The sequence below is a fragment of the Pantherophis guttatus genome, chromosome 2, assembly GCF_059756535.1.
Source record: "Pantherophis guttatus breed Tessera chromosome 2, ASM5975653v1, whole genome shotgun sequence".
Lineage (NCBI taxonomy): Eukaryota > Metazoa > Chordata > Lepidosauria > Squamata > Colubridae > Pantherophis > Pantherophis guttatus.
This window is the reverse complement of record NC_142064.1, coordinates 172,401,754-172,414,633: the sequence shown is the minus strand read 5'-3', so window position 1 is coordinate 172,414,633 and position 12,880 is coordinate 172,401,754. Positions and strand designations below refer to the sequence as shown.

General features: G+C 41.1%; 1 protein-coding gene across 2 annotated transcripts in view; it reads right to left on the bottom strand.

The window, feature by feature from the left end:
• NOTCH3 (notch receptor 3) overlaps positions 1–12,880 on the bottom strand; it is a 67,334-nt gene that overhangs the window by 43,655 nt on the left and 10,799 nt on the right. For both annotated transcript variants that reach the window (XM_087883616.1, XM_087883617.1), the window contains exon 2: positions 7,650–7,731. In XM_087883616.1, coding sequence (XP_087739742.1) covers positions 7,650–7,731 — 82 coding nt within the window. The remainder of the gene's footprint in view (positions 1–7,649; positions 7,732–12,880) is intronic.

Genomic DNA, 12,880 nt, shown 5'->3' with positions numbered 1-12,880 from the left:
CTTTTGGAACCCCCCTCCTTTTTTTTTTTTTTAAAGAAAAGTTCAAGAAAGGTATCTTTCCAATAGATTGGTGATCAGATATCAACAAGGGAGAAACACAATTTTCCTCTGCTCCAGGAGCTTGCAAAGATGCCATGTCTTCAAGAATGGCCTCCTGGTATTATAAACAAGTCCCCTTCTACAGAAAATTCTAAATCCCCATCCTGGAATATAATGCTGGCAATGTTCAGAATTAAGTCCTACTGGGCTTAATTGGATTTACTCCCATCAAAGCATGCACAAAATTGCAGCCTAAGTCTTCTCATGCTAGTCTGCCCAATTCTTCTGCACAAATAAAAAGCTAGTGAGGCCTATTAGCCCTGAATCCTAGCATATCAAAATCCAAGACTATGAAACCAAGGAAACTTCAATTCTAGGATTAGAATTCATATTTGCATATTCTGAATGGGAAGGTTTATACTGGCTGCCCACAGTAAGATGATTCTTTCTCTCTCTCTCCTGAATATTAAATTTTGTTTGTCTCAAACAGATTAAGCAATAGATTTGAAGGACCAAGCGCTAAGACAGCAAACCGTGTGGAGTATAATGACCTCTCTGCAAACAAACTTCTGGAGTAGAAGTGGTACACATATTTGAGGAGAGGCTTTCATTTTACACTCAGTATTTTTACACCTACAAATAGTGTGCAAGATTCTGCAGCCTCAGGCTTAGCGTTAAAATCTAAAATCTGTATTTCATCAGCATCTAACATTTTCAACCCAATACCTACTTTGTAGCAGGTTTAATTCAATTTTCAATATCTATCCTAGCTCATTTCTCCCCCATTAATTTCTCCTCTCCCAGCTCCAGCCATACTCTCTTTTCCACCTTTCTTAGAAGCTTTCCCTCTAATTTCCCAATGTACTATTTGCACCAATTTTGAAACAACTGCCAAAGGCCTTCAACAAATTCCACTTCCTCATTCAAGCCACAAAAGAGAGAGGGTGGAGGAAAGGAGAAATAGGCTGACCTGAAATGAAAATTACCTATTGTCTTCCTCCCACAATTGGGCATAACCAAACCAAAAGAAGTCAAAAGGTGACCATATCCCTTTCAGGGGCCTCTGTGCAGGTGTTGAGGAGGAGGTAGAAAGGAAAGAAGGGGGAGAAGGAGGAGAGGAGAAAAGCATTTCCCTTCAATACTGGGCACTCCCAGGCCTCCCCACTCAACCTGTCCAACAGGTTTCAGTCCATGCTGCATATTTTTTCCTCTTTATTGAACCCCCAGCAAAATACGTCTATCGTTTCCCAAAAGCCCACCCACCCCCATCCTTCGTACCACTATTTTTCACAAAGCCTAAAAGAAATTGGCGAAACGCCATTACAATGCTGGTGGCAGTATTCTGTCTTTGGACTCCAGATCAAGTTTACGAGCTAGCTATTCTTTTTCATGTTGTATCAAATCTCATCCAGGGATCCAGGCCAGACTTTGTGCCTGCCAGTGATTCACCTGTTCTGGGCGTGGCAGCTTCAGGCAGATCCACCTGTCCTGGATTCCAACACAGGCAGGAGTCTGCCAAGTTAGTAACTCACCGTACAAGTTCATTCACCTGCCACTAGGAGAATCAACTGAAGGAGCAGGGCGAGTGAGAATCAAAGAGCCCTGGGCCATCCACGCAGTGAAGCCAGAAAAGCACCTTGCACCATATCACCTCAACAGGAAGCAATGTTTATAAATTAACAATGCTGAAATGTATTATGTCTTCTGTACTCTAAATAACTCTTCCTTTTTCCTTCCCCCTCCTCCAACTTTCACAATTTAGCAGTATAGCTTGGAAATCCTGTTATAGGAAAGTAGAGCCAACATTGTAAGGTAATATAAAATGTATTCCAAAAAGTATTCTCCTACAATGCAATGCAGTGCCTGCCAAAATATGCACAAGATCCTATACAAGGTAACCTAGTGGCTGTCAAACCAATCAATCCAATATTGACCAATCCCCATAACAACCTCCCAGCTTGAGGAATGCGCTATCTTATAAACAGACAGGTCAAAAGCCAAGACTCCCTTTATGATTTATGAATTAAAAGTCTCCCAAGTTTCATTTTTATTTAAAGCTTCGGGATACTCCAAATAGGATTGAAAGTAGGATCTTTTTTCCCAAATCAAATGTTCTACCCCACAACTGATATTTCATTTATTTCTCATATTTTTATGGCTGCCCATCTCATAAAAACAACAATGTATAACAATTTATAAAAACAACTAATATATAAAAACCAATCAATTAAAATATGAAAAAGTCACCATCACAAATGAAAAAAACCCTAATTTTTTTTTAAAAAAAATATGCAAACCACAGAGATATAGTAAAAGATCAACCACAATGGAGCCATCTAAGAATGTCTCCAGTTCCCTTGGGACCCGAAGCCTGATCTCATGCCTTGAGAGACAATACCTTGAGGGACTCCAGAAATGGTAACTTGTGGGTTTGGGGGGGGGGGAGGTTGTGAGGAAATATTCTATCAGGTGGGTGCCACTGCAGAGAAGGCCTGCCTCCTGGGACCCACCAAATGATATGTAGGTTTTTGGGTTTTTTTGCTGAGGATCTAACAGCACTTACTCTCTCTAGCCTGTGTCTCATCATGATGATGGGGAGGTGATAACTCCGAGGAGTGATGAGCAAAGAACTGTGCATATGCTTAGAGCAGAGGTTCTCAGTCTTGGCAACTTTAAGATTCACATACTTCAACTCCCAAACTTCCCAAGCCAGCATGGGGAACTGGCTGGCTGAGAAATTCTGGAAGTTCAGAAGTCCACGTATCTTAAAGTTGCCAAGATTGGGAACCCCTGCCTAGAATATATACTTACCACAGAACCTCCCAATTTATATAAAGGTCATCATAGCTGTCCAGCTAAAGCAAGCAGGCACCTGTATCAGTCTGGTATAGCAATTATGGAATTGGACTAAAAACCAGGAGACTGTGAATTCTAGTCTTTCCTTAGGAGAAAAAGCCAGCTGGATTACTTATAATTGTTGTGAAAAATATCAGAAGCCACTTCTTTATATCCTTACATCTTTCTTTATATCTTTCGCCTTTTTTCCTACTTCCCCTACTTTTTTCTAATTGCACTTTAAGCTTTTACTGCAACTTCTTTCTTTTGATTTCCTCTGTCCTATTTCAGTTTGTATTAGTTCTTATTATAACATAGCTATATAATTTGTAGATAAAGATTTTTTTAAAAGGAGAAGGAAGAAGCAGGTAATAATTTTATTAACAATATTTAATATTGTTTAATATTGTGTGAGAGAAGGCAATGGGAAACAACTATTGTGTTTTACTAAAAAAAACCACACAGATAGGCAATATGGGGTGACTGACAATATAATGCTGGATGATGGGCCCCTCAGCTCAGCTAACACTCAATGTACATCTGTACGATGTACAGCTGTACATCTCCACCCCGGACCACCCCAACGATGCCCTTGAAGTGATGTCCCGGTGCCTGGAGGCCGTACGGATCTGGATGGGGAGGAACAGGCTCAGGCTCAACCCATCCAAGACTGAGTGGCTGTGGTTTCCGACGTCCCGATATAATCAGCTGGCACCATCGCTGACTATTGGGGGTGAATCATTGGCCCCCACGGAAAGGGCTCGCAACTTGGGCGTCCTCCTGGATTCACGGCTGTCTCTAGAAGAGCACTTGACGGCGGTGACCGGGAGGATTTTTCATCAGGTTCGCCTGATTCGCCAGTTGCGTCCCTTTCTAGATCAGGACTCCCTACACACGGTCACTCATGCCCTCGTCACCTCTCGTCTGGACTATTGTAACGCTCTCTACATGGGGCTCCCATGTAGCGAGTGCGCTTCAAGGTTCTGGTTACCACCTTTAAAGCGCTCCATGGCTTAGGACCTGGTTATTTACGGGACCGCCTGCTACCACCAATAGCCTCCCACCGACCAGTACGCTCCCATAGAGAGGGGCTCCTCCGGGTGCCGTCGGCCAAACAATGTCGACTGGCGGCCCCCAGGGGGAGAGCTTTCTCTGTGGGGGCACCTACAGTCTGGAACGAGCTCCCCCCGGAGATACGGAGGATCCCGGATCTGCGCACCTTCCGCCGCGCGCTTAAAACGTTTTTATTCCATCAAGCTGGCCTGGCCTAAATCTTCTCCTTTTAAAAATTTTAAAATTTAAATTTTAAATACTAATTTTAATTTGTTTAATTATGGGATATTTTAAAATTGAGCCAAATTGTTTAATCTGTTTTAACTTATTTTAAATTTTGTATTCTTGTGTTTTATCCTTTGGCTGTTCACCGCCCTGAGTCCTTCGGGAGAAGGGCGGTATAGAAATCTAATAAAATAAATAAAATAAAATAAATGCTACTGAGGAATTGCTGAGTATCTTTTGGAGTACTAATGGTACCGTATTTATGGTGTAGTAAGATTAAAGCCTTTTGGGAGTCTAGTTGCTGATGATGCCATGCAGGAAAAGAAAATTCAAAGCCACAAAGAAGAAATATAGTAAGAATACAAAACATAAGAACTACGAGCATGGGGAAGCTTAATACAGTGAAAGATTAAATAAACTGAGCCCAGAATGACATCTTAGGCATCAATAAATTGTAATAGACTGGAACTGACTACTTTCATTCAGGAGATCATACTGTTCACTCTGCAGTATACGATAAACAAAGAGGGCAGTGTTGCTTTCACAGGCATGAACGATATGACAAACACAGTGCTTGGGTATAATAAAGTCAGTAACTGACTTCAATTGGACTTCACAGATAATCTTTAATTATGACGGTTATCCAAGTATGGGCATCAATCATTGATGCAGAAGAGGAAGCTGTCAAATTTTATGGTCAAGTTTTAAAATGAAATCAACAGGACATGCCAATTGTGCTGCTTATGATTGGAGACTGCCAAAGTTAAAAAAAAAGCAGTTGATTGTATAGACTACATTATCAGTTTCTGCCAATCCAATGATTTCTTCGTTGCTAACACAGTCTTCAAACAGCCAGAACATTACCTCTTTACATGGACATCACCAGATGGAGTAGATGAAATCAAATTGGTACAAGGAGGCTCAGGTACAAAACAGACATGATCAGAGCCTGCAGAATAGACTGCAAACTGGTTAAATGCAAGTTCCAAGTCAAACTTAAGCAGAAGAAAGCCAACCACTACCTGCAAAATGATGGACTCAGAATTTTCAAGGAAACATTGGTAATCGCTTTGAAGTTTTGAACCTCATTGACAATTACAAGTGTTAGAAGAACTGTATCAGGAAATCAGAAAAATCTAAATGATGAATATGAAGAGTCAGCCAAAGATGAAGAAACAGAAGAAAGCAAACTGGATGTCAGAACAAATGGTGCAAATTGCCAAGAAGAAAAGCCAAAATCAAAAAAGACAATGATCTCAGGAAGGAACTTAACAAAGAATATCAGAGAGCTGTTGGAAAAGACAAGAAGCAATACCACAACATTTGTCAAGACACTGAAGATGGAAACAGATGTGGCAAAACAGAAAGTTCTTTGAACTGAGAAAAAGGTACCAAATACAAATTGTAACTTATAATAAAACTATTCAAAAAGAAGGGCAAACAAAGATAGAAAGAGTATGCTAAAATCATTAAAGAAGTCAGCAGCCAAGATACTTCAAGTTTATTTTAGAAAAGGCAAAGGAACAAGACCCATTACTGTTGATGTATGCAGGATAACTGAGAAAGCTGAAGAATACCAAAAAGAACTCAATATATGCTTCACCAATTGTAGAAAGATCTTCTAGATATCAAGCCACCCTGAGTCTCTGGAGAAAGGCGGCATATAAATTGAATTAATAAATAATAAATAAATAAATAAGTTGTGGAATGTCCTTAAGAAAACAAGAATACCAGACCATCTCATTGTCCTCATTCAAAAACTATACGCAGAACAGGAAGCCACAGTCTGGCCCAGTGGTGGGTTGTCCCCACCACTGAGCATGCGTGCACGGTGTCTCATTGCGAATCAGTAGTAAATGTAAGTAGAACCCACCCCTGGTCTGGACAGACAATGCTCCAAACAGACCAAGAAGTGAAGCAATGGTGTATTAAAGTTTCTGGTTATTTATTCAAACTAAATGCTGAATACGTCTTGCGGGAGGCTGGATTGGAAGATGAGAGTGTGCTTTAAACTGGAGGAAGAAGCATTAAAGTGGGCTAGGCTGGTGACATTACTCTGATAGCTGAAAATACAAATGATCTGCAAACTCTAGTAATGAAAATCTAGGGGCACAATGAAAAAAATGACTAAATATAAAGGAGACGGGGCAATATACACTGCTCAAAAAAATAAAGGGAACACAAGCAGAAGACATCCGAGATCTGAATGAATGAAATAGCCTTATTAAATACTTTGTTCGTTACATACAGTAGTTTTGTGTTCCCTTTAGTTGTTTGAGCAGTGTATAAACTACTGTATGTAAAGAACAAAGTATTTAATAAGGCTATTTCATTCATTCAGATCTCGGATGTCTTCTGCTTGTGTTCCCTTTATTTTTTTGAGCAGTATATATAGCAACCAGTTTTAGAATAGACAGTGGAGATACCAAAACACTGAATAGCTTCTGTCCTTTAAGATCAACAATAAAGGAACCAGCAGTCTAGAATAGCCTCTCTTGATAAGTTTATAATGTCAGGAAAGGAGAAAGAAAAGAAAAAAGGACAGCCAAAAACAAGATGGATGGACCTGATTACAGCAGCAATCAGTGCAATGTACTATTGACATGAAGCACCAGGTTTGGAGACCAGATCATCATGGAGAAAGTGTATCCTGTGTGGTCATGAAGAGTCACACCCACTTGATAGCTTGTTTATCAGATGCTTATCCCATCTTCCCTTCCAGTAATTCAAGAGTAGCTTAGGTGAGAATTACTCTTTTTATCCTCACAACAAAGGTATTGGGTGGCATGGGCAGATAAATAACAAACCGGTCTAGCAAAGCTCCACCCCAAATGCTTCATGGTAGAGCAGTAACCTGAACTCAAGTTTCCTTAAACTAACTTCATCTGCTCTATTATACTTATTCTCTTTTGACACGGGGAATCAAATTAACAAAATGTCTTGTAGCTGTGTTCCAGCTGAAAAGCACTCCAAGTATAAATTTGAATTTAATGAATATTACTCAGGATGACTACCTCACAATTCCTCTGGACCAAGTAAGAACCTATAATGGGGCAATGTCACTGTGAATCCCTTCCAAATGAATTTACCTTCACTATGAAGATTGTAAGAATTTCCAGACCTTTCATTTTCTGTGACATTCCACAACAATCTTACCACACTTCCACTTGACAATTGTAGGGCTTCCAAGTAAACTACATACTTGCTTTTCACAACAAAGTATCTAGTGGGAGCCAGAAATCAGGATCTTAGACTTGGAAAGGGGAGAACCTAGTTCAAGTTCCCACTTGATCATAGAGTTGTGTCAATCACTCAACCTGAGTTACTTTAAGGATTAGGATGAGAATAAAATTAGAGAAGATTCCGTGAAAGCTGTTTTTGATTCTCACAGAAAGCAGGACATAAATGCAACAAACAAGTAAATGTAAACTCAGAAGAAGAAAAAATAACCTAAGCTAGTTCAGCTGTTATAAAAGCCATGCGTAGAGTTCACTTACAGGCAAGCAGCATTTCCATTGGAGTAAACAACACAGGTCCCACCATTCTCACAGGGTTTATTGCCATCTAGACACTGGACAGCTGTGGAGGGGGAAAAAAGAGTTTGGTTAGAGCAAGCTATGCGTAATGGCAGGAATTGTAAGTTTACATTTAAGCTCAAAAGAACAAACCAAAAAGCTATAGTCCAATATAAGCTGGAACCACACAACTGGAAAGCTACAATCTGATCTTTAAAACCAATTATAAAACCCAGAGGCGGGTTTTAGCAGGTTCTGACCAGTTCTGGAAAACCGGTAGTGGAAATTTTGAGTAGTTCAGAGAACCGGCAGTAAAACTTCTGACTGGCTCTGTCCCCATCTATTCTCTGCCTCCCAAGTCCCAGCTGATCGGGAGGAAATGGGAATTTTGCAGTATCCTTCCCCTGCCACGCCCACCAAGCCATGCCCACCAAGCCATGCCACACCCACAGAACCGGTAGTAAAAAATTTGACACCCACCACTGCTAAAACCTGCTATTTATGACTACCTCCTGTCTAATCTGGTACATCATTTACTTTTCTATTCCCCAGCAATATTGCTATTGCTCCAAAACCAGCCAGTCAGCCTGCCTGCTTATATACTTTCCTTCCATCAAGTGAGAACTCCGATCCGAACAGCATGTGTCTATCTTTCAGGCAGTAATTCTGCAGAGGTTCAAGTAAGCTTTTCTCAGCCCCAAATCAAAACACCAAGGACTCTTCTCATACAACATACACTACACAAATAAAGGGGGGACGGGGGGGGGGAGAGGAGGTTCCTTCGATCTCCTCCCTGCCACTATGTATATTGTTAAACAACATGATCTCAGAAATGAAGTTTTGCTATGACAATTCATTGTCCAGAATCCCATAAATGAAAATGTTTCTTGCTAAAATACTCACCAAAGGAATAGCTATTGGTTGCTATCAGGACATTTCAGAACAAAGACTTGCAATTTGAGAATTTGCAAAAATGTGAAAGTCCGAGGGGGGGGGCACTCTTAAATCCGTTTATGCATAATTAAAATAGTACTCTTCCATAAATGGCTTCAAAGATCCAAGAATTGTTAACCTCAGTGTTGGGGTGGGGGGGAGGCAGAAGAAGAAGAAAAAACCTAACTAATACGGAATCCTCAGTAAAGTATTTTATTACATGTTAAAATCAAATAATAAAAATAATTATGAATAGCAAAAATAGTGAGATTCTTTCACAGAATAGGCCTGATTGGTTCCACTGGCACAGCCTTAACCTTTGCACTTCTTAGTAATTATAGGCCACTTTCTTTGCTGAAGGTCAAAAGGTAAGCAGAAGCCCAGCAAAAGTCCAGAGGAAAAGGATGAATTGGCACATTCTTGGTAGAAAAAAATGGCCTCTTCTCATGACCCCCCTCTCCTCTTCCTGTCTTGTGGGAAGGCAAAGCACAGATCTCATAGAGAGAAGAACAATTATGGGATGTATATGAACGTCCAAGTCAGATGCATTTTAATATTCAAACATTTAAGCCAGGAGAGACATTGACTATACTGGCTAAGAGGGATTGGAATTCATCTGAGAATTCGGCCGAAAACAAGCATGGGAAAGTTTATAACTTAATTATGGTTGAAGTTTATACTGTAACTTAATTATGGGATATATGCGTGTCTACTGCTACTATCAACAACATATTAGGGGATATGTAAGTGTTCAATATACCATTTCATTTCTTCAGAGCAAATGCTTAAGAGCTATGGCAGTGCAGTGGTTAGAATGAAGTATTGCAGGCTAATTCTGCTGACTACCTACTGTCAACAGTTCGGCAGTTCGATCCTGACGGGCTCAAGGTTGACTCAGCCTTCCATACTTCCAAGCTCGGTAAAATGAGGAGCCAGATTGTCAAGGGCAATATGCTGACTCTGTAAACCACTTAGGAGAGGGCTGTAAAGCACTATGGGGCGATATACAAGTCTAAGTGCTATTGCTATTGCTAAGTGCTATTATGTTCACACTCTTCAAAAAAATGAAAATATGACTATTCTACTGAGCAGCCTCTTACTTCACACTGTGTAGGTTCCTCTATTCAGTCTTGGATTGTTCTAGTGTCTGGGGAACATTGTAATGACAATATCAAGGCAAGGACCAATGCCACCAAAAAACTTAGCACGGGAGAGGCTATGTCTTCAGTTGAAAAACTGTGTCACTATGTCAGGCCTTACTACAATGACTGATTCCACTGCCAGCTCAACAACCTGAAGGGGGATTTCTTATCAGATCCAACCAGAAGTTAGCCATTTATTCAGCAGTGTCTACTGCAGGAGCAACCAGAGGTCTACAAACATACAACCACATTCTCATCACTCTGCACTAGACATGAACTTTTGCAGAGACTGGGCAATTCTAGACAATGCCCTAGAACTGCCATAGAGAAGGATCCGCAGGGACGATTATTTGAAAGTAGCACTGAGTTCAGAAATGTCCGCGGACAAACCTATGGCAGAATCTTATCTCTTCAGAGGAAAGAGATTAACAAAAGTGACTCCAAACATGAGGGACTCTGAATCCCAGTCAACCTACTCTGAAAATGCTGGAAGCAGTGTTGAGTGGGGCATGAGGAGGCAATTAGTAAGTTGCCCAGCGTATTTCCTGGTAGGGCTCAGCCTAAGGGAAAGTACAGCAAATGCAAACACCCCAAAACCACCACCTCCACCACCACCCCCGGTCAGACATATGAGCAGAGTTCTTAAGTGCCCTATGAAAAGATCACAAGGAAACAGACATTGGAAGCCCTTATGCAAAAGAGATACTGTTAGTGCTCCAGGCCCAGTCAAGGAGGGAAATTCAGCTGAAGAACAGGGTCTCGGCTGAAGCCCTCCCTCTCAAAGCAGAGAGAAGATGGAAGGAATTGGGGCCCAGGCAGTTCCCTCATTCTCAGCCATTTTCCAGAGACCCACTTGTAACAGAGTGCGTGCCCAGCACACAGATCAGTTCCAGACAATGCCTCTCCCCCCTTCACTGCCGCCCCTTACTCCCGTCAGCATGCAGAGCCAGCAAAAAATGCTGCAGCAAAATGTCTCTCGGCAACTCCGTGCTCAGTCTAGAGTAAAATAAGCCCTACTTTAACTGAAGCCAAGGTGCTGTACTTTTCACCAACCCCATGCCTTTCACAAGACAACAAACATTATAAGTCACAGGGATCTGACATTAAATACCTTGCTGGCATCTGCAGAGACTCACTCACATCCTTGTATGCAGAACAAAGCCGCCTATTTTAGTTCTCCCTTTTGTAACAAGAACTGTTCTCCATATGCCTATACGTGTATGTGTATACATGTGCACATACGTCCTGATAAAAGGGCAGGGTTTTTTTTAGAAGGAAGTTTCAAAATTCCTTAAGGACATCTTTCAAATTTAGCATCCTGCTTTTGAACCTGGACACATTCTCGGAACAGACAACCAAAAGAGACAGTTAAGGATTTCAGCAGACATTATTCCTGGCACGGTGCAAGCCCTCATTTTTCTCTACAATTTCCTCCTTTCCAGAGCATACAGCCAAATCTGAATCAATGGAATGCAATCCCAGATCCCTCGCTGCTCTCAAAAGTTGCAGCGTCTACCATCGCACACCATCTTGTCAGCCAAGATTTCAGTACATGTTACTCTTTCAGCATCCATTCTGAAGGGAGCCCCAATTCTATAACCCAGCGCTGAGCTCTAGCTCCCAATGGCTAGAGCAAAAAGCCAAACAGACACAGGTTAGTCTGTGCTACAGCGAGGCACAAGTTTGAGATACAGTCATATATGCCCGGGAGGAAAGTACAACGTGGAATACTGTGACAAAAGACGATATCACCTATCACTGGACTCTTCATATTTGCAGCATTTTGGAAACCTCCATCCTGTATACCTTCTTTTCTATTAAGCTAAACCTAGCAAAAGAGTTTGGACGTGAGAGAATTCAGATTTCCCTCAGTTGAAAGGGAAGGCTAAACCTTCACATTCAAGCAAATTCATTTTGATCCACCACCATTAGCTTCCCCAAAGAACCCAGAAAGATAGCTCCTGAAAGCTCTGCCTCAGCCCATCCAGAAACAAACAGGACAGCAATTAGGTTTCCTGCCCTTGAAAGAACCATTGGGAATAAGAAAGGGCAGAGGTTACTCATCCAGGCAGAGATTTTACAGTCAAGTGCTGACTCCCACTGCTTTGACCACTTAATCCTCATGTCATGTTCTTAGCATAACTAAACTAAGTGCCAGGAGCCCTGGCTTCTCATCCTCATCCCATCCATCCATCCATCCATCCATCCTTTCCCCACGAGTAAGCAGCACTGCTTGTATAAACTATATACAACAATGAAACAAGCCTCAATTCACCTTTCTTCTCCATCTGCCAAATGAAGTGGTTGTTTGCTCTCCTATGGCAGAACTAATCCTGAAAAGGCTATCTCTACTTTCCAGAGAAACATAAGAACAAGATTCTACTTTGCATTCCTTGCATTGGGAATTAATAAAGAAAACGGTAGTTAAGAATTTGGTCATTGATGAAAATCAGACTCGCGGGTTCATTTGGGGAAGACGGTGGAAGTTCTTGCAGCTATGAAACTGATTTTAACGAAAGCCTCAGAAGTTAGGAGAGAGGACACATGAAACAGTCAGTTCTACTCAAGAACTAAACTAAGAGGCCTAGGGCCTGATTACATGAGGGACCAACATAATAGCTGCAATCAGGATATGGAAGCATTTGTTTCTCATACATACTGCATTTTTCAGACTATAAGACGCACTTTTTTTGCCTCCCAAAGGGGGGTGAAAATGTCACCAACCAACCGTTTTTTTTTTGTCCTCCACATGCCCCATTTTCGGGCCTTTTTTCGGCCCATTTTTGGGCTTTTTTCAGCCTGTTTTTGAGGCTTTTTTCGGCCTGTTTTTGAGGATTTTTTCAACTCGTTTTTGAGGATTTTTTTGCCAGTTTTTTGGGGGGGGAAATGGCCTGAAAAAAGCTCCAAAAATGGGCCAAAAAGAGCCTTGAAAACTAGCCAAAAAAAAAAAAAATCCTAGAAAACGGGCAGAAAAAAACCATTGAAAATGGGCTGAAAAAAGGCTTCAAAAAGCCCAAAAATGTGGCACATGGACGCCAAAAACTTTTTTTTGTTGATTTCCTCTTCTAAATTTATAGTCTGAAAAATATGGTACACCTTGAGAAAGCTTTGCTTTATTTGTTTTTACATGACACATCT